Here is a 27,957-nt window from a genome sequence, read left to right on the forward strand (position 1 = left end):
CTTTGGAATCCGCTTGTTGGATGCGCTGAGGGCTTCCCATAAATGAAATGCAAACAAATCTGTAACATCGCAATAAGCCCCAAGAACCAAACCAAATACAAACCGCAACGAAAGGGGACGGAAATATACTTATACGCACATTTAAGTTGTCACAAAGAGATTTGGCAGTTGGGGTCTGTTTGGCCAATATTTGGTTAAAATTTGGTCGGCGCGACAATGTGTTTATCAGCCAGATTTTATATACTTGAACTGCGACCTTTGTCTAACCCAAGCCAAAAAAAAAAAACTTTTGCTGATTAGTTAGTTGAACGTGTTTTACTTTGAAGAAAGTATTAAATATGTTTGTGAGAGTAAGTGAGAGAACATATTGATTATCTTTTATTTAGCTTAAGTATCCCATTAAATTATGTAACACAATAGAAAGAAGATGGGTTCCTGAAAATTACTTTATGTAACTAAAGGCAAAGTAGAAATTGGTTTGGCAAACAATTCCTGCATGTCTAGAGCATCTTTGTTCCACATTGCCACTAATTTACAGCATGATAAAATGCTATTAGACAATAAAATGCAATGAAAATAAATTCACTTAACTCTTCTTCATATCTGAAAATATTTCTTTTGTTAACTTTTTTCTCTTTTATACAGCAGTCAACCGTGAAATAACTCTTTAGAAATTCGCCTGGTTTTCTATGGGAAAAGACTGTTGGTTGACTGCCTCATAAAAATGGCAAAATGTTTGTAGCTCAAGCTACCAATTAGTACTTGAAAATTTTGATGTATGTTTGTACAAATGTGTTTCTGTTATTTTTTATTTATTATTTCAATTTAATTTTTTATTTTCGTTGGTTTCATTTTATTCTAGCAAACTTGGCCATGTTTGCGTTTTCTGTGGACAAACTCGACTGGACGTCGACATGAATAGCATACATAACTATATGTGTGTGCATATATCCTGTATATATATATATATATATATATATATGTGTGTGTGTGTGTGTGTGTGCATAACAAAAGCAGCGAAGTTCTGGGCAACCGGGCGCCGTACCCACCTTTTGACAAGGGCATAATTAAAGCATAACAGGAGTAACAGCAACGCCCCGTAAACGTGCCCAAAACAGGCTCCACCAAAAAATAAACCCCCCTTGCCAGGCAACGTTTCAGCTCCTAGCCAAGGCGCTGCGGATCAGGGCGCGGCGGCGAGAGGAAGGCGCGATAGCGGCGAAGAAAAGTCGAGGCGAGGCAAGGCAAGGCGCACATAAAAGCGAAACCCACTACATGGGGTGAAAACAGGTTGTTACTTCCTTGCAAACAAGGTTCCGTTACCGTTATACCGTTACATATGCATGTGTGTGTGTGTGTGTGTGTGTTTGTGTATGTCTGTAGCTGGCGTATAAAAGAAAAGCACGTTATTGCCAATTTAACTTACATTGTGCATGTGTCTTTAAACAAAGATTTATGTACCCACTTGCATGCATACTCATAGCTACCCAAGTATAATATATACAAAGTGTGTTATTGTTGTTGTTGTGTGTGAGTGTATGTGTGTGTGTGTGTGTGGGCGCGGGTCAGGTGTGCGCGTAATAACTTGCTATAGATATGTGTGGCGGTTGCTACGTGCCGTGCTGCCACTTAAATCAGCATAATGATATGCACTTATTGTTGTGGCAAATTTGTTAGCGGATATGCTGAGAGAAGCGGCAGCCCAGGAGGACCGCACCACCCACCACACAGCACCGCAAAGGCCTGTCGCTGTCGATTTCTTCATTTGCCTAATACGAGTCGACGCCATCATTAATCGAAAATATGGCTAAGACACACGCAGGCACACATATACGCACAACCACTAACACAGAGAGACGTCTAACGATGTGCATGTAATTATGCTCAGCCACACACGCATTTACTCACTCACACTCACTCACACTCATTCGCACCCATTTGGTCTCGCTCTCGCTCGCACTCGCTCGCACCCTCACGCATTTGCGTAAGCCTTGTTAATCGTGACAAAAGCTTATTGCGGTTTATTTGGGCTACTTGTTTCACATCCGGCGTCAATGTCGCTGCCGGCAAAAAGCAGAATCAACGCGCACACACACACACACACACACACACATATATATGCTGGCATGTAATACAGTTATATGGCCAAGCATATGCGAGTGCTTGTCTGGTCGCGACTGGTCTCACTGGCAGCGCGCGTCACTTGCACACACATAATAAACATTTTAAACATTATATTCGTGTTTAGCAGCAGCTTCTTGCCTGCTAGTTGTTTACGTTGTTGTTGTTGTTGCTGCCAGAAACGTGCGTGTGTGTGGGTGAGCGTGTGTTAGCTTCGAGCAAAATTTACGGGTTTTAACGAATAATGGCGCTTGTGGGAAATGAACGTTTTGTGTTCGCTTCTGCTTGTCATCGCATCGCGCCGAACACTCGCAACGCATTCCAAACACACACACAGCATTCACCACTTTATCAGCATTTTACTTTGGCTCTTATTACCACCCACACTCAGTACATTAGGGCACACACTCAAACTCATACTCACACACACACACACACACGCACACACTCGCAGAAGCACGCTTCTATGAGTTTTGCGAGTCTCTAAGGAAATTAAAAAACAACTAAAACAAATTAACAATGTAATGACAAAGTCTTATATGGCGCACATATACATACATAAATAAACATATATGTTTCATACATAAACAAGCTGCGGCTTCTTGAAAATAGACACTCACACCCACACACTCTCTCCAACACACACACACACGCACACACACACACACAGCAGCAGCCAGCCTGCTAATAACGTATCGAGCATTCATCCCGAAAAAAAAAAAATTGAATTACCTACAATGGGGCCGCCCTGTGCTTTTGGGACCACCCACAGCACAATGACTATGTTAAGTATACGCCACGGATTCGAGCAATTCGCACTTGCGAATGGCAAACGCTTTTAATGATGATCGATTTGGGTAAACAATGGAATTTCCGCATTCAAATTTTATTGCCAGCAATCAGTGGCGCACTTTCCGGTCTCTCGCCTACACAATAAGTGCGTAATGTTAAATACAACAACACATTTATCTACCAAAATTGCATTAATCCATCAAGTGTGCCGCCCTTTTGCTGTTTAGCTAGCTAATTTTCAATAGGAATTGAATGATTGTTATTGTCAGAGCATATGTGTGCAGGTGTGCGTGTGTTATTAGGGTGCAGCAGTTAGCATACTCAGCCAAACTTATAAAAAAAATATATGTACTTTTAAAAAATAACGATTTATTTAACTTGTGGCGCCCTTTAAAACGCTGAGCCAAATGCCAAACAGCTGTTTTCAGTCAATACCAATTTTTGGTATATTTTTAAGGTATTTTTGGCAAAACAAAGAAACGGTCACACTTCCGCGCAATTGTAAACAAATGTAGAGTGCTGCCAGATTATCGAATACTGCCATAACACAAATACCACAAATTTGTAATTAAAGAAACAAGACAACCAATTGCGTGTGTTTGTGCTCAGTTTATGTGCGAAATAATTGGCTGCCAGCTGTGCAGCAACTACATGTTCTAACTGATGTGCAGCAGCAGGAAAAACAGAGCGACCAGCCGCGACACAAGCATTCCAATGCACTTTCTCTCAATGGTGTAAAACCAGTCTTGCGGCTTTTTGTTGCTGTTCTTGTTGTTGTTTTTGACATCTATTCGATATCAATAGAAAAATACAGGCCAAATACGTTGTCGCGCTTATGTGTTGTGTTGTTAGCAGACTACTAAGCACCTGTGTGCCGCAACAGCCACAACAACATCGAAAATCAAGCACGCTGATTGCTGTCTTTAGCCGTCTTTATTGGCCAGTCACATCTTGCCCACTCTTGAGTGCGTTTCTCGATACTCTCGCGCTTTAAGAATTCATAATTTGCATAAATTTTTGCTATATGCATAGCCCTGGCCGAGCATGTTTCTCCAATTGAGTCATTACGCCACGGAATTTTGTGCTAAACGTAAGTTTGTCAGTCCATCCAAAAAAAAAACTAAAGAAGAAAAATGTTCTAAATCCGCTTTCACATTAGGCCACATATAACCATATATATCCTATATATATATATATATATACATATATATATATATAATTAAGTTTTACACGTTAGGTTACTATAAAAAATATATTTCAATTTATTATTTTCACTTAACGGCTACTTTTGTTGAGTACATTCAGATTTGCTTCCCGAATAAGAACTGATTTATCTAACTGTTGCGGTCGCTTAGCAAACTTCGCTTTGAGAGAGTTTGAGTCAAAATTGAGTGAAGTTTGAGCTGCGTCAGCAATTATGCGTGGGATAGTACTCTGATGGGAACATTGACAGTGGCGTGATATTTAGGGTGAATTGTTTATGTCTACCAAAGGGGGACAGTTTGATCTTGACCAATGTCGATGTTATCACCAGGCTCTTTGTTTACAATATTAGAAATGTTTATAATTGTGCTTATGCTTATGTGCTAAGATATGTTAAAGGGTGGGTGCGACTATGGATATGTCACTCCCCCAACCATTAGAAAAGTGCCTGTCCTCAGGTGTTTAAGTTTGGATATAGTGTAACATTTTCTTCTTTTACAATTGGTATATCTCCTATTATTGTAGGTGTTTCTTCTACTTTGGGTTTTTTATATTTTATAATTAATTTCTTAGGTATGCTTTTGAACTTATATGTCAAATACAGTGTTAAACTTATTAATATGATTACAAATATGGTTATTGTAATTATCTGGAATACATTGTTAAATTTTGTATGTGCATTTATAATTTGTTTCGTTTGTACAAACGAAAGTGGTTCTAATTTTATAACATCATTGCTTACGTAAATGCTTTGAGTATAATCTAACATATTGTTTGAAATTGAAATTTCATTAATTTGCAATGAACAATTAAAGATTTTTATTATATTGTTTCCTTCTATTGTTATTTCGTTATTTATACAATTATGGTTTAATATAGTTTTTGGTAAATTCCAAGTTAAAATTATATTTGGTTCTATGTAGTTGATTTGAAAATTTTGCAAAATTTTAGTATAACTACATTCTGATGTTATTTGGTTTAAAATTCCTGTTAAACATTCATTATTAATTAATTTTTTTGTTTCTCTGCTATAAACTTTTTTATCTTGGGTAAAATATTTTTCATGAGCTATTTCTGTCAAAATATTATTATTTTCATCCGGGTATGGAATTATTTCGAATACCGGGCTTTTTATTATTTCTCGAGGAATATGGGATATTATAAGTATTTCGTTTGTATCTGATTTAAACCAAGTGGAAGTTTTTGTATTCAACAATTTCTCAGAATTAACATGCAACAAATAGTCATGTTTTAGTAATTTTGGGTTAAAAATTCCTAATCTTGTGAGCTGCATTCCCATCTCAATGTCTTCTATATATTCTGTAAAGTGTTGTAAGTTAAATATAAGGATATCTAATTTCTTTCCTTTTTGTTTCTCTTGATCTAGTTCGTTCATGATTTCTATTCCTTTGTTTATAGCTTCTATTATGTAATTTAATTCGTTAACCTGAACGCTGTTTTCTGCTAAGTTGCTTATTTTTTGTTCAATTTCTGCTTTGTCTTCTTGATCTAATGTTCCAAATAAGTATTTATATGCTGTTCCTACTATGTTAACTAAACCTCTTTTGCTGCGTTTGGCTATTTTTAAGCCGTTTATTTCTCTGTTTAATTTTTCTACTAGGTATTCGATTTGTATAAGGTTATTGAATTCTTTACTTTGTTCAATTAAATTGTTAAAAGTTTCTTCGGTTTTTGTTATATTAACCGTTAAACAGTGGAATTCGTAATCTGTCGGAATGTCTATGGTTCCTGTTTTAAATATGAGATATCCGTTATGGGCTTTGATAGGATTAATTTCAATACTCTGTGCATTTATATAGTTTACAGTTATTGATAGTAATATTATAATAATTAATTTAAGCTGGTGCTTGTATGTTTTGATCGCTGTCTGTTGTTGACCTGTAATTGTTATATTTGCTTTGATTAGTCTTCTTTTTCTTTTTGAATTTGGTTTTGTAATGTGTTATTTTCCTGCCTCTGTTAGTTTCCTCAAAATGTTTGTCGTCGATTTGTCTTAGTTCTCCTGTTTTCTTGAACGGGGTTGTCGTCTTTGATTTAACTAACGGTGAGTGTTTGTATCTAGTGTCAATTTCATAATTTGTTCGTTTTTTGTTGAGATTATTTATTAGTTTTTCTTTATTAGCTTGAGTGTCATACTCTGGTGTACCTGCATATATGAATATGTCCGCTGGTGTTCTGTTAGTCGTTTTGTGCTTTGTTTTATGATTGTACGTGTAGAGTATAGTTTCAAATTTTGTAAGTTTATTTTCGACGTCTGAGTCGCTGTTAATGATTCTTAGTTTTTCGTTAACTGTCTTATGAAATCGTTCTACGTCGGATATACCATTTTTACTAGTGGTTATATTAATATTTACTGCTTCTGATTTTAGCCATAATTGTAAAGCTGTGCACATAAAAGCTGAGTCTTTGTCTGCCTTTATTTCGATGGGTTTACCCATTTGGTTGAACACTTGTAATATAGCTCGTTTGGTTTCTAGCCAGTCTCTACTTTTTATTTCTATTAATGATGCAAATTTTGAATAGATATCAATGCAAGATAAAAATTGTTTATCTCCTACTATGTAAAAATCCATTACATATTTTTCTCGGATATTAGCGATTTCCGGAGTTATTTCGAAAGTTAATTTTGTATCTCTGTGTTCTGTTTTTGCGATGTTGCAAATCTCACATTCATTTATTAGATTTTGAATTAAATTTTGATAATCTGGGAAATAGTGGGTTTCTTTGAACCAATTGATAGTTTTTTCAATTCCTGGATGTAATAATTCTTTGTGCTTTTTTAATATTAATTCTTTGAATTCTGCGTATGTTTGAAGGTCTATTAATTTTGTACTAGTTTTCATTGCCTTTGTTGAATTATTCGGACTTATTATTTCTAAGTAGGCTTCTTGAAAAATTGGAAAATCTGCTTCGTTGTGGAAGTATAGCACACTTTTCTTTGTGCATAAGTATTCTTTTATTAATTCTTTGGCATGCGTATTAGTCATGTCTTTGTACGTAATTTTTATGTTGGTTTTGTGAAAGTAATTCGTAACTTTTGTTTCGTTCTCGGTTCCTTTTTCAAATTCTATTTGTCGATTATAATAATTAAGTGGTCTTTCTGTGATTTGTAAATGGTTACTGTTGTCTTCTTGAGCACTATGTATTGTTGCTCTTGTGCTAATTGTATCTTCGCCTAAGAAGTTTTCGTTTAATTGAATTCTGGACAGAGCATCTGCCACATAATTTTCTTTTCCTGGGACGTATTTAATTTGGAAATCAAACTCATTTAGCTTGATCTTCCACCTTTGTAATTTCATGTTAGGTTCTTTCATATTATTTAACCAGACGAGTGGTCTGTGATCACTAAGGATTTGAAATTGTCGACCAAAGAGATAGGACCTAAAGTATTTAGTGGCCCAAACGATTGCTAATAATTCTTTTTCAATCGTTGAATAATTTAACTCATGCTCGTTGAGAGTTCTACTTGCATAGCATATAGGCTTATGCTCTTGCGAAAGGACGGCCCCTATTGCCATATTACTCGCGTCTGTAGTTAATGAAAATGGTTTTTCGAAGTTAGGGTATATTAAAATTGGGTCGGATGTTATGAGTACTTTTAGCTTTTCAAACGCTAGTTCGTAGTCTCTGTCTTTTATATTGATTTTTGCTCCTTTTTTTAATTTAAGTGTTAATGGTTTTACTATATTAGCGAAATTTGGTATAAATTTCCTATAGAAACCACATAATCCTAGAAATGATTTTATTTCTTTTGGGGTTTTTGGAATTGGGAATTTGACAATTGCTTGTATCTTGTTGGGATTTGGTTTTATACCCTCAGTTGTGATGATGTGACCGAGAAATTCAGTTTCTTTTCTCATAAACTCGCATTTATCCAACTGTAGTTTTAAGTTAGCTTCTCTAAGCTTCTTAAATACCTTTTGTAGCGACAAAATGTGTTCCTCCAATGAAGTGGAAAAAATAATAATGTCGTCTAAGTAGACCAGACAATCTTTAAAAATTAAATCTTCTAAGAGATTGTTCATACAACGTTGGAACGTTGCAGGTGCATTCTTAAGACCAAATGGCATGCGAGTGTACTCGTAATGGCCATGTTTAGTCGAAAATGCGGTCTTGGGTATTGAACCAGGATCCATTTGGATTTGGTGGAAGCCTTTGGCTAGATCAATGGTTGTGAAATATTGACATTTTCCAAGTTTGTCTAATATTTCATCCATGATCGGGATAGGGTATTTATCATTAATAGTTAGTTCATTGAGATTGCGGTAATCTATGACTAACCGGAACTTTTGCTTTCCAGATGCATCGTTTTTCTTTGGAACGATTATTACTGGTGAGCAGTAAGGGGATTTGGATTTACGTATGATATTTTGTTTTATCATATCGCTTATTTGTTTATTTACTTCCTCATCGTATATTTGAGGATATTTGTATGGACGCTTGTAAATTGGGTCCTCATGTTTTGTTAGAATTTTGTGTTTAATTGTACTAGTGAAAGTCAAATTGTCACCTTCATGGTACTGGATATCACGAAATTCATGTAAAACTTTTTTTATTTTTTCTTTTTCTTCTGAGTTTAGGTGCTCTAGCCTAAACTCATTGTTTTCTATTAATTCATTATTAATAGCGAAGTTAAATGGTCTGTCCTCTGTTGAGGGTGGATCAAGGCACTCTTGTGCGGTCATGTCCTCTTCGACCTCTTCGTCGTTATATCTAAAACAAAAGTTAAATTCTCCTAAGGTTACGGATCCTTGTGCATAGTCTATTTTTGCTTGACATGCCTCAAGGTATTCTCTCCCAATCAGAACATCATAATGCTCTGAGAAGTCGTGAATATAGAATTTTTGTTTGCTCGGACAAATTTTGCTTGCTCCTAAGCGTATACTTTGTTTTAATTCAATAACACCATTTATGGTGTGAACCTTTAATGTTTCGTTGTAAACTGGAAAATTTAAGCGGTTTGTTTTCATTAGATTTATGGTTGAACCTGTGTCGATGACACATTTTAGAACTTCGTCATTCATAATCAATTTTATGAATGGATTTGTTCTGTTTGTTCCGAGGCTTGCTGATGAAAATTTTCGGATGTATCCATTTTCATCTGCCCACTGTTACTATCTCTTTGACGTTTAGTCGGAGGGTTTGGTGCATTCAAGCGTGAATGGGACTGATTTTGGTAGTTTAAGGGATTTTGGTATCTACCTTGACTTAATTTCTGTTGGAACTCGTGGTGAGCTTTCTGATTGTCTTCGGACTTATTATGCTGTTTATTTTGTGCGTGATAACTCTGATTCGTGTTGGAATAACCACTTGAAATGGTGGTTGGGTTAGCATTTTGCTGATAATTTCCCATGTTCCTACGATTGTTATTTGGATTTCCCTGAACATTATTATTTTTAGGTTTTTCAGTAACGCTATTTTCATATAATCCCTCTCTTTGAGCTACTTGCTTTAGTTTTTGTGTCGACGTAATGTCGTGTCTGGCTAACATCATGAAAAGCCTATCTGGTAATTTTTTTGTAATAACATCTTTGATTGTGTTATTCATAGCATTTGTATAAAGGGTTGTATTGCTAGGTATATTTTCTAGTGCTAACTTATTTAATATAACAAAAGATTTATTTTCGAGCTCCTCGATGAACTTACGGACGTTTCCTTGGTAATTCGTGTTGTATAAGCGTCGAAGGAGTTCTTCAAATGGTGTCTGCACTTTGTATTCTTCAATCAATGCGTTTCTCAGCTCCTGCCAAGTGTTGGCTGCTGTCCTTTGTGATATTCTCTGAGCATCTCCTGTGACTTGCAATTCGATGGCTCCGTATAAGATGCTATGTTGTCTAACATCTCGGGTTGGATACAGGTGTAGGATGTAATCTATCCTTTTAATGAAGGCGTTTAGTTGATCCGTTGATCCGTCAAAGCTTGGCACCTGTCTAAGTTGTGAAAGGGCCTGGTTGAGGTGTTGTTCTGATAATTCCATGGTCATCTTGATGTAATACACTTTTTTTGAATAGTTTTGAGTTTGTAGGTTTGAACTTTATTGTTCTTTGATTTTGCACTTTTATTTTAGGTTAAAGTTTGTGATGGATTATTGGTTAAATGTTTTTTTTTTTTGTGTGTGTGTCTTAAAAAGACTCAGTAATAACGTATTGCAGGGATCAAACGATATGCAAATCCAGTCGTTATTAACTGTAGTAGCTTTATTGCCCAAAGGGTCAATATTATTAAGCTACTAATGACCCGAAGGTTCTTGTGCGGATACGTATTCGAGAAAATTTTTATTACACTCCGACAACACTTTCGGTCGCGATTGTGCGTTAGATCTGGGAATTAATTATCCTTTAGCGATCTTTAATTTTTCCCGACGTATCCTACCGGCTGCGCCAATTAAGTTTTACACGTTAGGTTACTATAAAAAATATATTTCAATTTATTATTTTCACTTAACGGCTACTTTTGTTGAGTACATTCAGATTTGCTTCCCGAATAAGAACTGATTTATCTAACTGTTGCGGTCGCTTAGCAAACTTCGCTTTGAGAGAGTTTGAGTCAAAATTGAGTGAAGTTTGAGCTGCGTCAGCAATTATGCGTGGGATAGTACTCTGATGGGAACATTGACAGTGGCGTGATATTTAGGGTGAATTGTTTATGTCTACCAAAGGGGGACAGTTTGATCTTGACCAATGTCGATGTTATCACCAGGCTCTTTGTTTACAATATTAGAAATGTTTATAATTGTGCTTATGCTTATGTGCTAAGATATGTTAAAGGGTGGGTGCGACTATGGATATGTCACTATATATATATTTATATACACAAACAAGATGTCTTCAATTGAGGAGAAAGTGCGCAGCATACTGAACGCCAAAGATCTGGGCGATATAACAGCAGAACTATGCGATTTCTCGCTGAAAGAGCAGAATGCCACGGCCGAGGCGCAAGGCGTGCAGCCATCGGCGACGGCCGACTTTGTGCCCCAGGTCGGGCAAACGATCAACTATATTGTGGCCTGTGTGCTGTTCAATGAGCACGACGAGCTACTCATGATTGAGGAGGCCAAGCCCAGCTGTGCAGGTGAGTCAACCAAGCGATTTGGCAATGTGGAATGAAATATGATTTGTTTTACTTTTCATCAGGCAAATGGTATCTGCCGGCAGGTCGCATGGAAAAGGGCGAGTCGATCACAGAGGCAGCGGCACGTGAGCTGTTCGAGGAAACAGGCCTCAATGCAGAAATGACCACATTGCTGGCCGTGGAATCGGCCGGTGGCTCCTGGTTTCGCTTTGTGTTAACGGGTCGCATAACGGGCGGACGGCTTAAAACGCCCGCCGATGCGGACTCGGAGTCAATACAAGCTCTGTGGCTGCGCAATCCCAAAGAGGTGCCGCTGCGTGCCAACGATATACTGAGCATCATTGAAATCGGACGCGCCTATCATCAGCACCAGAAGCAGGCACAGCAGCAGCCGAATGTTCCACACCAGCCGCAGTGGCATGGCAGCGTGCTGCCCACACGTCATCCGCACAAGCGCAACTATATGCGTGTGCTTGCCGTGGCACGCAAACGTGCTAGCAACTCGATGAACATACTCATCAGTGAGAAGAATACGCATCATTTTCCGACCGTCGAACTGCATCCGAATCGCAGCCTGCACTCGACACTGCGTAAATTCATGATTGAAATATTTGGCGCCGAGCTGCCGCAGCATCGGCCACACGGCCTGCTCAGCGTGGAGCATGCAACAAGCAGCGATGAGTGCACCGATGGCATCTGCCTGAATCTGCTGGTGGCCTTTAGGCCGCCGCTTGAGGAGATTTCGCTAATTGGCAAATGCATTTGGCAGGAGCTCAGCCCGCCGCTGGACGAGACGCTGGCCCGCATACTCAGCAGCAAACATGCGTCCATTCCACTGAACGTGGTACGATAGCTGCTTATCGACTAGTTCTAGCCTAATCTCTCTATCCAATGGTGCAAGCTCATAGATATATATATATATATATATAACCTTTAATTAGATAATATCAAATGCCACTCATTCACACAAATGAGACAGTCGAGTCTGTGTTTGACTTGGACTCTTCTCTTTTAAATTAAATGTAAATCATTTTACTCGAGCTATTTGATATGATTTGGATTTTGTTTAATATTAGCTCTTGGTTAGTAACTGTTTTAGTTTCGAGCCTGGGCATAGTTTCTGAAAAACAAACGTTTCTTAGTTGTACAATGAATTTTATTGGCTATTTACAGTTCGTTGCGAAGTGATCTGCACAGACACAATTTGTATAGGTTCATGCAGAATTAACTTTATGTCTCGTTTGGGCGTGGGTGTGCGTATGTGTGTGTGTGTGTATCCAGTATTGTTATAGTTGACTAGGTCAATTTAGCATGCACGACGTTTACTAGCACTTAAACATAAATTTAGCCCTTCCAGATGCTGTTAAATATTTCCATAAAGGAGTCGTAGATCATGAACGTAATCGCCACATCCAAGCACACGCGTCCCAGACGCGGCACCGTGCCCTTGTAGAATGCCGCCAGGCCCTCGTTCTTAAATATTTGCATTGCACAATCCGCCGTATTCTTGTACTTGGCTGCCTCGAGGCCCTGCATACGGGTCTTAACCACATCCAAGGGTGTGTTGCCGAACACGGATGCGGCTCCCGCAATGGCACCAAACAAACCCACCAACAATTTTGGCACCGGCTTTTTATGATCACCGCCCTGCAGAGAAGATAATTAAAGGTGGGTACTTAATTTAAATCTTTTTATGACAAGTTTACAGATAAAACCAGGTTTCAAACACACAAAAATCGCGATTCAGATTAAAAAAAATCTGAGATAAAGTTAAGATTAGAAGATCAAAGATTAAAGAAAAAAGCTGGTTGAAATTCTTTCCACTACAAAAATAGGTTTGGGCTTAAAATGTGGGATAAAGTTTAGAATTAGAAGGCCCTATAAGTAAAAACTTGTAATATCTAGAGCTAGAAAATGAGCTCAATATTGCGTGTTATGCTATCATAAAATGGAATCAAATTTTGAAAATTCTGAATTTTCAAAAAGGAAGCTTCGTTGCTTTCATAAAATACTAGAATTGGGGTTTTCAATTTTTAAATGCAAATTGATTTCAAATTAGAAATCTTAGAAATGTGTGTCAAGCATACCTTGAAATTTGAAGAGATCAATATGTGACAAATGTGTAATAAATCAAATCAATCTTTTTGTCAGCAACGATTTAAAAGCATAATTCAAATTGAATACAGATCTCAAGTATGAAGTTACCTTATACAGATCCTTTAACGACTCCATGACAAAGAAGCGAATGGCCTGATTGGAACCCTGCTTCATGATGGTTGCCGAGAGACCCTTGTAGATGCCGCTGATGCCCTCCGTTTTGATTATTTCACGGACGCCATGGGCAAAGCCCTTGAACTTGGGATTCGGACTGCGCTGATCGTTGATAAACTTCACCTTAATTGTTTCCATGGGCGTGACCGCAATGATAGCCTCACACACGCCAGCCCCCATGCCGCATAACAGCTTGCCTGAGCCGCTAAGCTGGCCCTGAGAGTCGACGAAGTTGGATCGCAGGAATTCAAAGGCACCGAATCTGCAAGGGGTTAAAAGCGCTTAGCCTGGCATCAGCTACGAACTCGAGTGGAAACTCACCTGGTTGCCGACTTGGGTATGCTGCCGTAGATGAGCACGCTGAGGCCTCGGTAGAGCCCGAAAAAGCCCCGTTGCTGGACCGTCTTCTTCACACAATCTGCAATGCCATTGTAGCGTTTATTGGCGCCCTTCTCGTCCAGCTGCAGTTGCGTCTTCACGTATTCGGTGGGATAGGTTATGCAGATTTCAATGCCGCCGGTTATGCCGCCGGCAATGATACCCTTCAATCCCTTGGAGCCACCACTGGGCGCCGCAGCGGCGCCACTGCTTATCATCCAGGGGCGTGCCTGGAAGGGGCTCATAAACGTGGACAGTCTGTGGCGATCCATGTCAAGCTCTGACCTAGCAAAACCGTGAAATTCGGAAAATAAGAACGCGATTAAGCTATTGTAATACATGATCTTTTCCGTGGTCATAGGTGTTATGTGCTTATAAAAAAAAAAAAAAAAAAAAAAACAATTCAAAAATTCATCTACAACAAATTTTAAAGAGCACGGTGCTTGAACTAAATTTAGATAGATTAAAAAATCCATTTCAGGGGGAGTTTCTTGTCAAAATGGGCAAGTTCCGAGTGTGCAGGAGATGTATGGGGGGAGGCTATAAATACATTCGGAAAACAAGTTTTGGAGGTAACATTATCATTGGATGCATAGAACATGCAAGAAATGGACCTTTTATGCCCACTTCAAACTGTGTCTTTTTAGGAAATATTGACGCTAATAAATCTGGCTTGATCCTTGAAAGTTAAGTGTCCAATGTACCTGTAAAATTAACTGACCAGCTCCTAAATTTTAGAACACACTCATGTTAATTTTTCAAAAAACTGTTATCCAAATTGTAGAATCTCCAGTTTGAATAACTAACGTTCATCCCCTAGGTATTTCACTAAATCAATATACCCCTTTCTCACATATTTCAAATATGGCAAGAACCTTGTTAAGGTTAGGTTTATAGCTAATCTATAACGTCTGCTTGTTTCGTGACAATTCATGATTTTATCGCGACGTTTTTCACCTTGAAATCAAAGTTCAACATCGAAATCTATGTTGTATAAGTCGTCGGAGCTAATACATAATGGATAGAAATGTGTCTATACAAGTCTGTCAAATACTTTTGAAACATCGGCAACTGATTGCGATTACTTAAGATCGTATGACAGTGATTCGAAACGAAACGGGTGGAAAAGGGAAAAGGGAATGTCCGAAGAATTCCCATTCGCTTTTTGAGCTTTTTGCACTTGACAATTTTTTTCTTGTTATATAATTTTTGCAGTCACATAATAAATTATGGAATCTATAGCAATTATTTTGCATGTTCAGGAATTTCGCTCTATATTTATAACAATTAAACAAACTCAAACATTGCCGATAAAGATAAACAAAGTTTTATGATAACTTTTCGTTGGAAATGAGCGCACCCACACAAATACACGCACGCACGCAATACCAATTCCAGTAAGCTTCAAGTTGGAGAGCTGTCGCCGCTATTCGATCGACATTTCTGATTGGAAACAAATGCACTGTAATTCTAAGCCTGTTGCTTCAATTCAACTCACTTAATTATAATTGTATAAATGCAATATTCGAACTTCCGTGGCACTGGAACTCTTTGGTTGCTTCTGTATGAGCTGATTGGAATGCGACGGCGACGCGTTCACGGCTAGGGCAGCGACTCAACTGCCTTCATGCTATGGAAAAAACAAATTCCATTTTCCAATCACAAGAGAAAGCTACAAAAATTCAAATAAGCAGCACATTTGTAAACAAGCAGACACCAACCAACTGCTGCTGCTCACTGGCGATCAAGCGGCAAAGCGAGAGCGAGAGCGAGTTCGAGAAGAAGAGCGTGCCGACGCGACGCCGGAGAGCTAAAGTAACGGCTATGGCGTGATACTAGATTTTTTTTGTTTATGACGACGCGGCAGAAAAAAAGATTTGTGCCTCTTCATGAGCAAAACCCGTTTGGCCAAACTTACCGGAGCTTTTTCAACTGGAAAAGCTCGCCCTTGCGCTAGTTAAGCGGAGCGTAGACAGAAATGATTTTTTCAAGTGTTTAAATAAGCGCGCAGTAAACAGCCGCAAAGTAGACAACAGTTTTTTCGTCTTAGCTTTGCAGCGATTACACAATGCAAGCACGCACACACAGGCACGTGTACATGTGATATGCTGTTGTTGTTGATTAGCTCAAGTCATACACCGTTATTTATCTTTCGCCTACGAATCGATATAACTGTTATCAGTTTATAGCACATTATGTATGAGTATTTAATTTTTTTATTATTTACCATACTTTTTATTTAATCAGCAGACATGTGGATGATACTATACTCTATACTGGAACCGGCAAACTGTAACTGTTAACGCAACCAAATTCCGTAAGGTTAGTCACTGTTGCCTCTCATAACTGAACTGCGCATGACACTCACCCACACAAACAAAGTTCTTCATGTGCTGACATCAGCAGTTACAGTGACGCCAGGAAATGCGTAGGATCCGCATTACATTTTACTATGTCTCTAACAACTTGAGATTTCTGCAGTATGCTTAAAAACACATAAGCGAATTGAATTCGTTCCCATGTAAACCTGATATAATATCAAGCAAAGCCGCCGACAAACAAGTCTTCGACCCTGTACAAAAGCCAACTTTGTATTATCGGATACAATTGGAACATCAGCATACAGCACGTGCGGTAAGGGCCCGCCCAAGTACCCAAGGTTCGATTCCATTACCATATAAATCAGATCTAAGCTTAGCAGTTGTGCAGTATAATTAAGACATATATTATATGACTTAAATCCAATTCAAATGCAATTGCTCTAAATTAACTTTAAGTCCTGATGTTTACGATTTACAAGATCCTTTTTTATTTTCAAAAAACTTGAAACTAAAAGCGAAATATTAATTTTATTCAAATGCATTTTGAAAATTTTCACATGTCATTTACATGCACATATGCAATATATGCATGTGTTTATAAATAAACATTAGAATTAAAGTGCAGTTCTTTTCATATTTTTGTTTGGTTTTTATGTTATTCAATAACATTATGTTACTAAGCTGGGAATTAGTTCGTAATGCAAATTTTAGTTTAGACAGTTGATAATTCAGTCATGTTTTGCAGCCGAAATGCTGTTGCTTAGACTGCCTTGTAGACGCGCACGCTCTTCACGCTGCCAATGGTGAGGGTCTGTAACAGAGAGAGAGAGAGAGAGAGAGAGATGGAAAAAGAGAGAGTTAGGATCGAAAGTACAGTCAGAGTCTGGTTGAACTTACGGTAATCAGCTCACTGTCGGTGAACTCGCGCACAATGGTCGAGGGCTTGTCGCCTTTCTGCTCCTGTGTCAGCTTGTTGCCATCGAGGGTGATGACACTCTTAACCTTGCGACCATCCAGAGTCTCCTCATCGAACTCCTCGCCCAGTTTAAAGCTAATGGCAGAGGTCTTGAATGTGGACGTGGTGGTCAGTGTGTAGGTGTCACCCTCCAAGGTAACCTCAACAGTGGGGCTGACAGTGTTGCCCATTTTGCGCAGTACCATGCCAACGCCTACAAAATTAGGAAATTTCAGAATTAATATACATATGTTTTAAATAAAAAACTGATATGCGTAAGCTAGTTTCATAGCTCGGGTGAATAGTATAGTTTTGCAGTCAACGACAGCTTAAAACTGTGTCCTATAATAATATGAATCTGTATAAATATATACATTCCAAGAGCCTGAAGATTCAAGCAATTACTAATTGAATTACCCAGTCAAAGTTGAAGACCCACACACAATGCAAATCATATTGTATTTAATTGAAATAATAAAGCTAAATTATGAAGTTGCCAGCAAATAACCCGGGCCAGACCAGACCCAGAGTCATGCTCAAGGTTAACAATACGGGCCCAGGGGATAGACTGGGGCAGACGGACGCACAGCCTCCGGTACTTATCAATTGGTCAGCCTAAATATAGCAAAACTGTACGAGCAACGTAAAATGCAAGCGACCTTATCGCAATGCACAAGAGCATATAGTATACATGATATTGATATATATATAAAAGGCACACACATGTATGCATACATACGTATGCAAACTCTACAAAGCGAGAGAGAGAGAGAGAGAGAGAGAGAACTGTGCCTTTTGACTATCCATCAGCACAGACAAATCAATTATGTTCAATTATGTATTTGTCCAATTTTAAAAGTGGACAACCTTTTGGTCTCAAGTGTTTTATGGTTCGGTGAGTTCCCATCGCCTCCTATCTATAGATAATTTGTGGGAACCTTTACAACTGTGCATAATCAATGAAAAACTTTTGTATATCGCTTCTTTGGACTGGAATAGATTAGAAAACAGTTCGCAAACAAAAAAAAAATCGCACTAATTGTTGCCATACAGCAACATATTGATAAGGTGCAAAGTGCAAAAATAAATTCCTAATCTCAAAACTAAATTATCATTATTATCATTGAGCTGCATATATGTATGTATGTAGCTATAATGTTTATCATTTGTACTATATACTTTGGGTACACCGTTCAATCAGATAAATACAAGTATTATTGACGTGTCTCAACAATCATTTTCGAGAGTTATTTTCTTTAAAAACCCGGTAATTCAAACCTCTTCAAAGTGTCGTTCGACGTTGAAAAACGAGATCTCGTTTGTGATTTGAGTTTTCCTCCAACCACAAAAGACCGCAGAAAATAACAAAATAACCGAGTCACATAATGCGTATCGAATCGGATTACCAATTTCTCCCCCAACTTTGACTCAGACTAGACTAAACAGAACAAAGTACACGGCGGGTTTCTAAACAAATCACTGGATGACTGGGCGCACGTTTCTTTTTTAAATTAAGCACGATTAAAACTACATCTGCGGTGCAAAAACGAAAGCTTTAAAAAATATATTACTAATGGAAAAGTTATAACTCTCGGTGATCTATGGAAAAAATAGGATTTTAACGGTTCGTTAAAAATATATATATACCTTCATCTATCAATTTAAACTGTTAGTTATCTATTTTTGTTCTCTTTAGCAATGGGAATTCGCAATTCCCCTGCTAGTGGGAATAAAATAATCTTTTTTCCAGAACAGAGTCTAAATACAATACACAAAGAAATGCACAGACGTGCATCCACTTATGGAATAGTATAGTATAATGTTGTAATTAACAATTCAGGTGGTCGTAAGTAATAGAAAACCTTCATTGAGTAAAGTACACACTTAATTTTAATTAGTTTTTAAGTTTATTGCCCCCCATTACCCATTACCTCCTGCCCGATAAGCATTTTATGACTTTTATGCGCTTTGCACCTGATTCGTCGGGTAACTCTGCCAAAAAGTGGAGCAGCCCATAAAACTGTAGAAAAACTAACATGTTTTTGCAACCACGTTTTTCATTCTCAGTGATTCTCCCCATCTTCTTTCTCTTGCACATCTGCACAGAGCGAATTTTTTTTTTTTGCCGGCCGGCTAGCGGCTTTTTTTCTGCTGTGTTTTTTCGGCTTCTTTCTCACGCTCTTGCTTGCTCACTCCACTTTCTCGGCCACACGTGCCATTAGATACGTAATACCATTTGCAATATTACAGTACACAACAGTTAATAAAATCCTAGCTAATCACTTACCCAGCTCCTTCATGTACTCATCAAAGTTCTCGGACTTGTCCAGCTTGTATTTCTTGCCAATGAAAGATGCCATTTTGCTGCGTAACGCGTTTACTTGGTTGAGATACACGAGAATCAGACCACCACTGCTGAAAGCTCGCGCAAGCGGCCCACTTTTATACACGCGCGCGGCATTGCCAGATATAAAAACACTGAATGAAAGCTTCCTTTGAGTTAGTTGAGAGCGTGAACGTGAGCTTGCGGTGGGATATATGATGGCAACACACATAAGGCGTTATCGATGTGAGTACATCAATTAAATTACAAATAAAGGTGGATACTTAAGTTTTTTTTTACCGTGAACAGATAAATATTGCTTAAAGACAAAACAATGATGAATGTGTCATATTTATATACTTGGGGGTGCGTATTGTTATAGACTATCGACATATGACGAACATCGATAACTGTATAAGCTTTGACCGTTATCTGCATTATACACGAGGATTTATAGACATTAAGATATATCTATATCTATATTAGTTTTAATATAAATAAGTAATAATCTATAAACAAGAACATTTTGTGATCTTTGTGCTCGAGTAAAGTTTCCATGATTGAATCTTTTGTGCGCACGTTACTAAGAAGCACTACGATATATATGTATATATATATGATATATATCTGCCACATACACACGTCAAACCCCACCCAGCTTGACTTGATCAATTGCTTGCACTTTAATTGATTCAAACGCGCCGTCGGTATAACTGTCATAAGTATATCACGAATCATATGCTGTGAGAATTGCAAGTTCAAGTGGAATCTGTTGCTGTGAAAATCTACTACATATGTATATACATATGTACTTGTTCTGCAAAATACCCATTGTGGGTCAACGGCAATATCCTCAGCAATAATACTTTAGGTGTTATTCTAAGAACACTTTCAAGTGTATCATGTGTGTGCTCGAATTTGGCAAATTGTAAAAATAATCTAATCAAGCATTCAAATACATTAAAGGCAATCGAATGCAATTCCACAAAGACTATGTATGACACGCTAGCCATGTCTACCAATTTATATTTCATTGCTTTCTTATCTCATTAATCCAATTAACTTCTTCAGCATTCGTCCATTGCAACTGTGGTCGTTTACTTATCATGCATTTCACAAAGATAAACATGTTTATAGCATGATATGCAAGAAAATATTTAAATTCAGGATGAAGGCAAAATTCTATTTTCATTAAGTTTAATCGTAATGCATATGGTAACCCATATTCTCTTATCAGCATTGCTCAGATAATGTTCGCTTTAATGTGTTAATTTAAAAGAGAAAAAAAAACAGTTTAAAATTTATTTTCAAATTGTCTATATTTATTTTCAGTCATCAATTAACTTTCAACGCCAGTGTGGCCATAGCTGTTGATTGAAAACAATACCGAAACTGAACTGCTTTTCTCATAGCCCAGTTCTACAACAATGTGTATAACAAAGCAGTGCAATAGACGAATGATCATTAGCCATATGCACTTAAAGCGTAAAAATACATTTTTTACGCCCATTTTAGGTTGAATCTGCAGTTGTATATTTATTTATCAAATAAATAACCATCCCATTTTATGTTGCATGCAGTCAATTTTGCTTAACCTTTTTTGTTTTATCTGATTATCGCAAGTGTATATGGCTTATTAAAATATGCAAGTGTCAATCATTTGAGTGAATATGCCGGCCGGTATTAAAGCTTATCGAAAAGTTATTAAGCAAAACATTTGGAGAGCGTTTGCATTCGTGCTGATCACATAAAATCTCTACAGCGTAGAGTCTACACAGCCAGTGAGCGCGCGTGAAGATCTGTGAGCGCAAGCTTGATGGAGTGCGAAGAGCAAACAGTCGTTTAATTACACTAAAACAACGGTAGTCGGTTGAGTTGTACGTTAGAAAGAGTTCGGCCCTCGGACCGTGAGCAATGAATGAACGCGCGCAGCAAATATAAATCTACACAGTGTTTAGAATTTTCGATAAGTGAAACTAAAAAAAAGCACATCAAGAAAAATTCATTATCTATCTGTCTACACGCATATACATATACATACATATGTATGTATGTACATAAAAGTGATGAAATCGAGCTATCGGACTTGTACACATTCAAGGCGCGCCCACCAAAGATATTGTGGATCAGTTTAAGGCTATTTATGATATAAGAACAGCATCTGATAGACAAGAGAAGAACAAATCAAAGCTATCAGTATGCTCGTTGGAACGTTTTCATAAAACCCTATCGAATGTTCGCATATGGTATGAGTGGAAAATTTTGAATGCCAATGTTTCTATGCATCATATAAGGCAAAACACTATTAAAAACTAAATAAATTATACTAACGACAAGCGCGTGTCTGCAATGCCTGCTGTTGGGTGCTAATCAAGTCGAAAAAAAGTCACCAAATCTGAGAAAAAAAAACCGAAAAAATAAAATTATAGAAAAAATAAGTTTAAAAAACACTTTAGAAAGCATCATAAGTGAAAAATATTTCTAGAACAATTAAAGTAAAACGCAAGAGAGCAAAATGCAATCACTAAAAGCCGATGAGCTGGAGGAGAATCCCGTAGAGCGCGCCAACTGCTTGTCGGAGCTGATGTTCTGGTAAGTCGTATACCCCACAATTCAAGCCGTTAGCTATAGGGTTGACAGCGTGACAACTGCCTCCAGTTCGTTATCATTGTATTCACTGGGTCGTTTAATTTACATAGTTAGCGCGTCAGAGCTGGGCTCCGGCTGTTGAGCACCCCAAGCGTGAGCTATACAAATATATCCACATATGTCATGTACGCACATATTTGCGTGAAGTATTTCAAGTTATTCAATTGGCTGTCACTTAAGGCAACTTTAATATCGTCTGTCAGCCATAGCCGTAGCTCTGGGCTAATAAAAACTGATCACCATAAAAATATGTAATTGAATTTGGCATAGCTTGATAGCAACATTAAACCGATACGACTTTGTCTAATGACTTGCTGAAAATATATATAAATGAGTTTCATAAAAACTGTTATCTTCCAAGGTGCTAATAGATCCCTATGTCAATAAACTAAACAACAAAAATTTGGTTGGACTTTTGAATATCACAACTGTTGCTGTATTTTTTTACGTGACTCGACAGATACCCAGTATTTTCCTAACATCACCAGCTTAAGCTGTTAACGATGCTTGCAATAACATTCTGTAAAGTCATTGTTAATATTCTGTACAACCGCTCAGTTATATATTATGTATGTATATCTCTGCAACAATAAAGAAGATTCCCACTTTGGAATTATGCATAGAGTATCTCCTAGTCAGCCAGGCCAGCTGTTGACTAGAGCTCTTTTGCTTGTCTTTACCTATCTTTACTAACAATTAAAATGTATGCATCTTATCTATATACGCTTTATATCTCTGCTGTCTCCATGAAGCTTTGCTATGCCCGTTTTGTTTAAGGGTCGACAAAAGACACTGGAACAAACGGATCTCTATAGACCACTCAAAAAGCACAAGTCAGGTGAGTGATGCCACAAGATATCATATCACAACACTGTATATTAATACTGATAATAATATCTATAGATACACTTGGCGACCGCCTTTCTTCGGCCTGGGATGAGGAAGTTGCACGCAGATCGGCGCAAAATCTTCCACCTCGCTTGCGCCGCGTGGTAATCCGCGTCTTTGGTTGGCATCTATTCGTGACTGGCTTATTGCTGGCCGCTCAGGAATTTCTCACCAAGTAAGTAGCTTGTCGAAGACTTCCGAATATCATTCGTTTCTAAATTGTAACCACTTTCAGAGTAACGCAACCCATTTGCCTCTTTGGCATGATGGCCTACTTCGCGGGCGACGATACAGATTTAACCAAGGCGCAGCTCTACGCAGCGGGTCTCATGGCGGGCTCTGTGTTTACTGTCGTATTTGGGCATCCGTATATGCTCAGTCTACTGCATCTGGGCATGAAAATGCGCGTTGCCCTCTGCAGCTTGATCTATCGCAAGGCTCTACGGCTAAACCGTACCGCATTGGGTGACACCACCATCGGGCAGGTGGTGAATCTGCTGTCGAATGATGTTGGTCGCTTCGATAGTGTACTGATTAATTTACATTACCTCTGGCTGGCGCCACTGGAGCTTATCGTTGTCACTTACTTCATGTATGAGCAGGTGAGTGGGGCTAAAGGGGATTTAAGATTATTCTTTTAATGTCTTTGTTTTTTTTTCTTTGCTTAGATAGGAATTTCAGCGCTGTTTGGCGTCGCTGTTATGTTGCTCTTCCTGCCCCTGCAAGCCTATCTGGGCAAGAAGACCTCGGTGCTACGGCTGCGTACGGCCCTGCGCACAGACGAACGTGTCCGAATGATGAACGAGATCATATCGGGCATTCAGGTGATCAAGATGTATGCCTGGGAAAAGCCATTTGGCAAACTTATTGAGATCACGCGCCGCCGGGAAATGATATGCATCAAACAGGTCAACTATATACGTGGTATTCTCATATCGTTTGCCATGTTTCTTTCCCGCGTGTTCACGTTCTCCAGTCTTGTGGGCTATGTGCTGCTGGGAAACATCTTGACAGCCGAAAAAGCCTTCTATGTCACCGCCTACTACAACATACTCCGGCGCACGGTGACTATGTTTTTTCCCCAAGGCATCGGACAGTTTGCGGAACTTTTGGTGTCCATAAGACGTCTGCAGACTTTTATGCATCGGGAGGAGACGCAGATCCAAGACAAATCGATTGATGTCGCAATCTCTGCCCCTGTTATTGATAAGGAGAATGGCACTCTTATCAAAAACGCCAATGGAGATGTGCCAAAGGTCAATGGGAATCTAGAAACTCTCGTTGAATTCAGTCAATTCAATGCCAAGTGGGATAGTAAGGCGGCGGAGAACACCCTAGAGAATATAAATCTGAAACTTGGTCGCCGACAGCTCGTGGCTGTGATCGGACCCGTCGGAGCAGGAAAATCCAGTTTAATTCAATCCATACTCGGTGAGCTGCCCGGTGAAAAAGGTAGCCTTAAAGTCAATGGAAAATTCTCCTATGCCGCTCAAGAACCTTGGCTCTTTACTGGAACTGTTCGTGAAAACATATTGTTTGGGTTAACCTTGGACAAACATCGCTATCGCACAGTGGTTAAGAAGTGTGCTTTAGAACGCGACTTTGAACTACTTCCGCAGGGTGATAAGACGATTGTTGGCGAGCGAGGAGCTTCTCTTTCGGGCGGACAGAAGGCGCGCATTAGCCTGGCAAGAGCTGTGTATCGTAGGGCGGACATTTACCTGCTGGATGATCCACTCAGTGCTGTGGATACGCACGTGGGTCGTCATCTGTTTGACCAGTGCATGAGAGGGTATCTAAAAAGCGAGCTGGTCATATTGGTAACACATCAGCTACAGTTTCTGGAGCATGCCGACCTCCTTGTTATCATGGACAAAGGAAAAATCAGTGCAATGGGAACCTATACCACAATGCGGCGCAGTGGACTGGACTTTGCACAGCTCTTAACGGATCCCAACAAGACCGATGAAGCAGCCAATGATCACGAGAGCGAGGCTGGTGATATTTGGGACCGTCTCAGCTTGGCCTCACGCAGCAGGCGTGGCAGTAGAACAAACAAATCAAACCAACCTTCGCGCAATGAAAGTTTCAGCTCCTTGAGCTCCCTTACCGATTCTATTGCCCAGGACGCAGCCATGGCACCGCAAGAGACGCGTGTCGAGGGCAAGATCAGTCTGGGTCTATACAAGGAATACTTCACAGCTGGCACCGGCTGGCTAATGATATCTTTTATGGTGTTCCTTTGCTTGGGAACACAAATTGTCGGTTCCTCAGCGGATGTTTTTCTCTCCTATTGGTAATATATAATCCTACTTCTACATAAGACGATCATACTAATGTTGCGTAATTTCAGGGTTGACAAGAACAAAAACGCCGCGGAAAGAGACTCGGATCCCATCGATATTTACTACTTTACCGCCCTTAACATAGCCGTCATCGTATTCACCCTCGTCCGGACCATGCTTTTCTATAGGCTGGCCATGCGCAGCTCGACAAAGCTCCATAACGCCATGTTTCGGGGCATTACCAGAGCGGCAATGTACTTTTTTAACACAAACCCTTCAGGTCGAATTTTAAATCGGTTCTCAAAGGATCTGGGGCAGATAGATGAACTTCTGCCTTCCGTCATGCTGGACGTGGTTCAAGTCTTTTTGACACTGATAGGCATAATTGTTGTTATCTGTATAACCAATCCTTATTATCTCATCCTAACTCTTGCTCTGGGGATCGTCTTCTATTATATTCGTGAATTTTACTTAAAGACCTCGAGAGATGTTAAGCGATTGGAGGCAGTTGCTAGATCTCCGATCTATTCCCACCTCAGTGCTTCACTCAATGGGCTTCCTACGATTAGAGCCATGGGAGCTCAGAAGGCGCTTATTGCCGAGTTCGATAACCTGCAGGATCTGCACAGCTCCGGCTACTACACTTTTCTGTCAACAAATCGTGCATTTGGCTACTACCTGGATTGCTTCTGCACATTGTACATTGTGATAATTATACTTAACTACTTCATCAACCCTCCCGAAAACTCTGGTGAGGTGGGATTAGCCATTACACAAGCCATGGGCATGACTGGAATGGTTCAGTGGGGCATGCGACAGTCTGCGGAGCTGGAGAACACCATGACAGCAGTGGAACGTGTCGTTGAGTATGATGAGATCGAGCCTGAAGGCGAATATGAGTCCCAACCGAGCAAAAAGCCGCCAATCACATGGCCAGAGCAGGGCAAAATTGTGGCTGATGATCTCAGTCTTCGGTATTTCCCCGATCCACAATCCAAGTATGTGCTCAAGTCTCTCAACTTCGAGATTAAGCCCATGGAAAAAGTGGGTATTGTGGGTCGCACCGGTGCAGGCAAGTCCTCGCTCATCAACGCTCTCTTCCGCCTCTCCTACAACGATGGTTCCATCATCATCGACAGTCGTGACACCAGCGAACTGGGACTTCACGACCTGCGCAGCAAAATTTCCATCATACCTCAGGAGCCGGTGCTCTTCTCGGGTAGCATGCGCTACAATCTGGATCCTTTCGAGGAGTACAGTGATGCCAAGCTATGGGATGCACTGGTGGAAGTCAAGCTGAAGCCTGTCATCAGCGAGCTTCCAAGTGGACTACAAAGCAAGATTTCAGAGGGCGGCACCAACTTTAGTGTGGGTCAGCGTCAGTTGGTGTGTCTGGCTCGCGCTATTCTTCGCGAGAATCGTATCCTGGTTATGGACGAGGCCACAGCCAATGTGGATCCACAGACAGATGCGCTTATTCAGGCGACAATACGGAATAAGTTCAGGGAGTGCACAGTGCTGACGATAGCCCATCGGCTAAACACGATTATGGACTCGGACAAGGTCTTAGTTATGGAAGCTGGCCAGTTGGTGGAAATTGGCTCACCCTACGAGTTGCTGACAGAATGTGAGACGAAAATCTTTCACAGTATGGTCATGGAGACCGGTCAGAGCAGCTTCGATAGTCTGCTAAAGGTAGCTGAAAAGGTAAATAATCATTCCTGTGATTAAAATGACATGTGGTAATACGTCTTATTCAATTTCAGGCATATATGGAATCAGAGAAATCCAAAACTGTCTAAAATCCAATGAATATTCCGCAGTCATTTAAATATCCTCATTTGACTAGCTTTAAGCATAAGTCTCATAGAAATTATACTGCTATAAGTGATTGTTTTTGTATGTGCTACTTAAAGTATTATTTCTACGAACTTTAGAATGTAATGCTACGGTAAAACTAAGATTAAATAAATGTTGCAAGCTACAAGTTTCACAATACATGGAAATGCCATCTGAGCATAACAATGCAGTATAATTGTCAAAAGAGAAGTAACAAAGCAGTTCATATTTAAATAACGCACAAAGCAGTTCATTAAATTACCAAACTTGTTTGAGGTTTTCCAGATTTAATAATATTTACAACTCAGTTCCTAATAATAGGCGCCACGTTTATCTTATCCTACAGTGTCAAGCGTTTCAGACTCCAATAGACGTGTTGTACGATAAGGCCATTTTATCGCGGCCAACTGATTATGATAAGCACTACGACTCATAGTTGAACTCCAAGGCGTCGGAGAGAGTAAAAGCTGTGCTCACCGCAAGCAGTTCACATAAAAAGCGGTAATCGATTAGCTGTATATTAGAACGAATTCCGCGGCCGTAGAACAAACACTTTTACTCTTAATGAAAATAAATTAATCCTAAAAAAGGTTTGTTTTTTTATTTGACGATTTAAATACATTATGAAATACAGATTTATCTGTAAAAATACAACATAAACTGTTTACTCTTGGATACTTAAGTAGATTAGATCATAACAATAGTAATATCAGTGATATCTTCGGCTTTTAAAGCACAGTGGAATTTTCCCAGATTTAAAACCACGTTTTGTGATCGTAAACATCATAAAAATTAAAATAAATACTTAACTAATTAACTGGTTAATTGTATGTAAATAAC

General features: G+C 39.1%; 4 protein-coding genes across 6 annotated transcripts; 2 read left to right on the plus strand and 2 right to left on the minus strand.

Moving 5' to 3' along the window:
* The first annotated feature begins 3,411 nt into the window (after nt 1-3,411).
* Nucleotides 3,412-12,262, plus strand: LOC6632292 (8-oxo-dGDP phosphatase NUDT18). The gene is made up of 3 exons (XM_015170726.3): nt 3,412-4,003; nt 10,959-11,208; nt 11,271-12,262. Exons 2-3 carry the CDS (start codon nt 10,959-10,961, stop codon nt 12,059-12,061), a joined length of 1,041 nt encoding a protein of 346 aa, XP_015026212.1. The 5' UTR covers nt 3,412-4,003; the 3' UTR covers nt 12,062-12,262.
* Nucleotides 12,263-12,342: 80 nt separating this feature from the next.
* On the minus strand, nt 12,343-15,504 carry sea (mitochondrial citrate transporter scheggia). Of its 3 annotated transcripts, none has more exons than XM_015170263.3 (4): nt 15,356-15,504; nt 13,801-14,142; nt 13,414-13,741; nt 12,343-12,855 (listed from the first exon to the last, which is right to left on the minus strand). In XM_015170263.3, the coding sequence occupies exons 2-4, from the start codon at nt 14,127-14,129 to the stop codon at nt 12,553-12,555; spliced, it is 960 nt and encodes a 319-aa protein (XP_015025749.1). In that variant the 5' UTR covers nt 14,130-14,142; nt 15,356-15,504; the 3' UTR covers nt 12,343-12,552. The 3 variants fall into 3 exon arrangements, with proteins under 3 accessions (XP_015025749.1, XP_015025748.1, XP_002056735.3); XM_015170262.2 differs by lacking the exon at nt 15,356-15,504 and adding an exon at nt 15,218-15,264; XM_002056699.4 differs by lacking the exon at nt 15,356-15,504 and having other exon boundaries at nt 13,801-14,221.
* A 1,183-nt stretch (nt 15,505-16,687) lies between these two features.
* fabp (fatty acid binding protein) lies at nt 16,688-19,577 on the minus strand. The gene is made up of 3 exons (XM_002056700.4): nt 19,421-19,577; nt 17,076-17,347; nt 16,688-16,989 (listed from the first exon to the last, which is right to left on the minus strand). Exons 1-3 carry the CDS (start codon nt 19,491-19,493, stop codon nt 16,939-16,941), a joined length of 396 nt encoding a protein of 131 aa, XP_002056736.1. The 5' UTR covers nt 19,494-19,577; the 3' UTR covers nt 16,688-16,938.
* A 1,763-nt stretch (nt 19,578-21,340) lies between these two features.
* Nucleotides 21,341-27,276, plus strand: Mrp4 (Multidrug resistance protein 4). Its single transcript, XM_015170728.3, has 7 exons — nt 21,341-22,048; nt 22,858-22,943; nt 23,009-23,168; nt 23,229-23,595; nt 23,662-25,289; nt 25,347-26,985; nt 27,045-27,276. Exons 1-7 carry the CDS (start codon nt 21,972-21,974, stop codon nt 27,078-27,080), a joined length of 3,993 nt encoding a protein of 1,330 aa, XP_015026214.1. The 5' UTR covers nt 21,341-21,971; the 3' UTR covers nt 27,081-27,276.
* The last annotated feature ends 681 nt before the right edge of the window (nt 27,277-27,957 follow it).

The sequence above is a fragment of the Drosophila virilis genome, chromosome 2 (genome assembly GCF_030788295.1).
Source record: "Drosophila virilis strain 15010-1051.87 chromosome 2, Dvir_AGI_RSII-ME, whole genome shotgun sequence".
NCBI lineage: Eukaryota > Metazoa > Arthropoda > Insecta > Diptera > Drosophilidae > Drosophila > Drosophila virilis.

Coding starts and splice junctions, on each gene's coding strand:
- LOC6632292 (XM_015170726.3), top strand. CDS start 10,959: ATGTCTTCAATTGAGGAGAAAGTGCGCAGCATACTGAACGCCAAAGAT. Junction 11,209..11,270: donor GGCCAAGCCCAGCTGTGCAG/GTGAGTCAACCA, acceptor ACTTTTCATCAG/GCAAATGGTATCTGCCGGCA.
- sea (XM_002056699.4), bottom strand. CDS start 14,216: ATGACCACGGAAAAGATCATGTATTACAATAGCTTAATCGCGTTCTTA. Junction 13,742..13,800: donor ATACCCAAGTCGGCAACCAG/GTGAGTTTCCAC, acceptor AACCCCTTGCAG/ATTCGGTGCCTTTGAATTCC. Junction 12,856..13,413: donor CGTTAAAGGATCTGTATAAG/GTAACTTCATAC, acceptor TCTTCTCTGCAG/GGCGGTGATCATAAAAAGCC.
- fabp (XM_002056700.4), bottom strand. CDS start 19,493: ATGGCATCTTTCATTGGCAAGAAATACAAGCTGGACAAGTCCGAGAAC. Junction 17,348..19,420: donor TGAGTACATGAAGGAGCTGG/GTAAGTGATTAG, acceptor CTAATTTTGTAG/GCGTTGGCATGGTACTGCGC. Junction 16,990..17,075: donor CCGACAGTGAGCTGATTACC/GTAAGTTCAACC, acceptor TCTCTGTTACAG/ACCCTCACCATTGGCAGCGT.
- Mrp4 (XM_015170728.3), top strand. CDS start 21,972: ATGCAATCACTAAAAGCCGATGAGCTGGAGGAGAATCCCGTAGAGCGC. Junction 23,596..23,661: donor CTTACTTCATGTATGAGCAG/GTGAGTGGGGCT, acceptor TTCTTTGCTTAG/ATAGGAATTTCAGCGCTGTT. Junction 25,290..25,346: donor GATGTTTTTCTCTCCTATTG/GTAATATATAAT, acceptor GCGTAATTTCAG/GGTTGACAAGAACAAAAACG.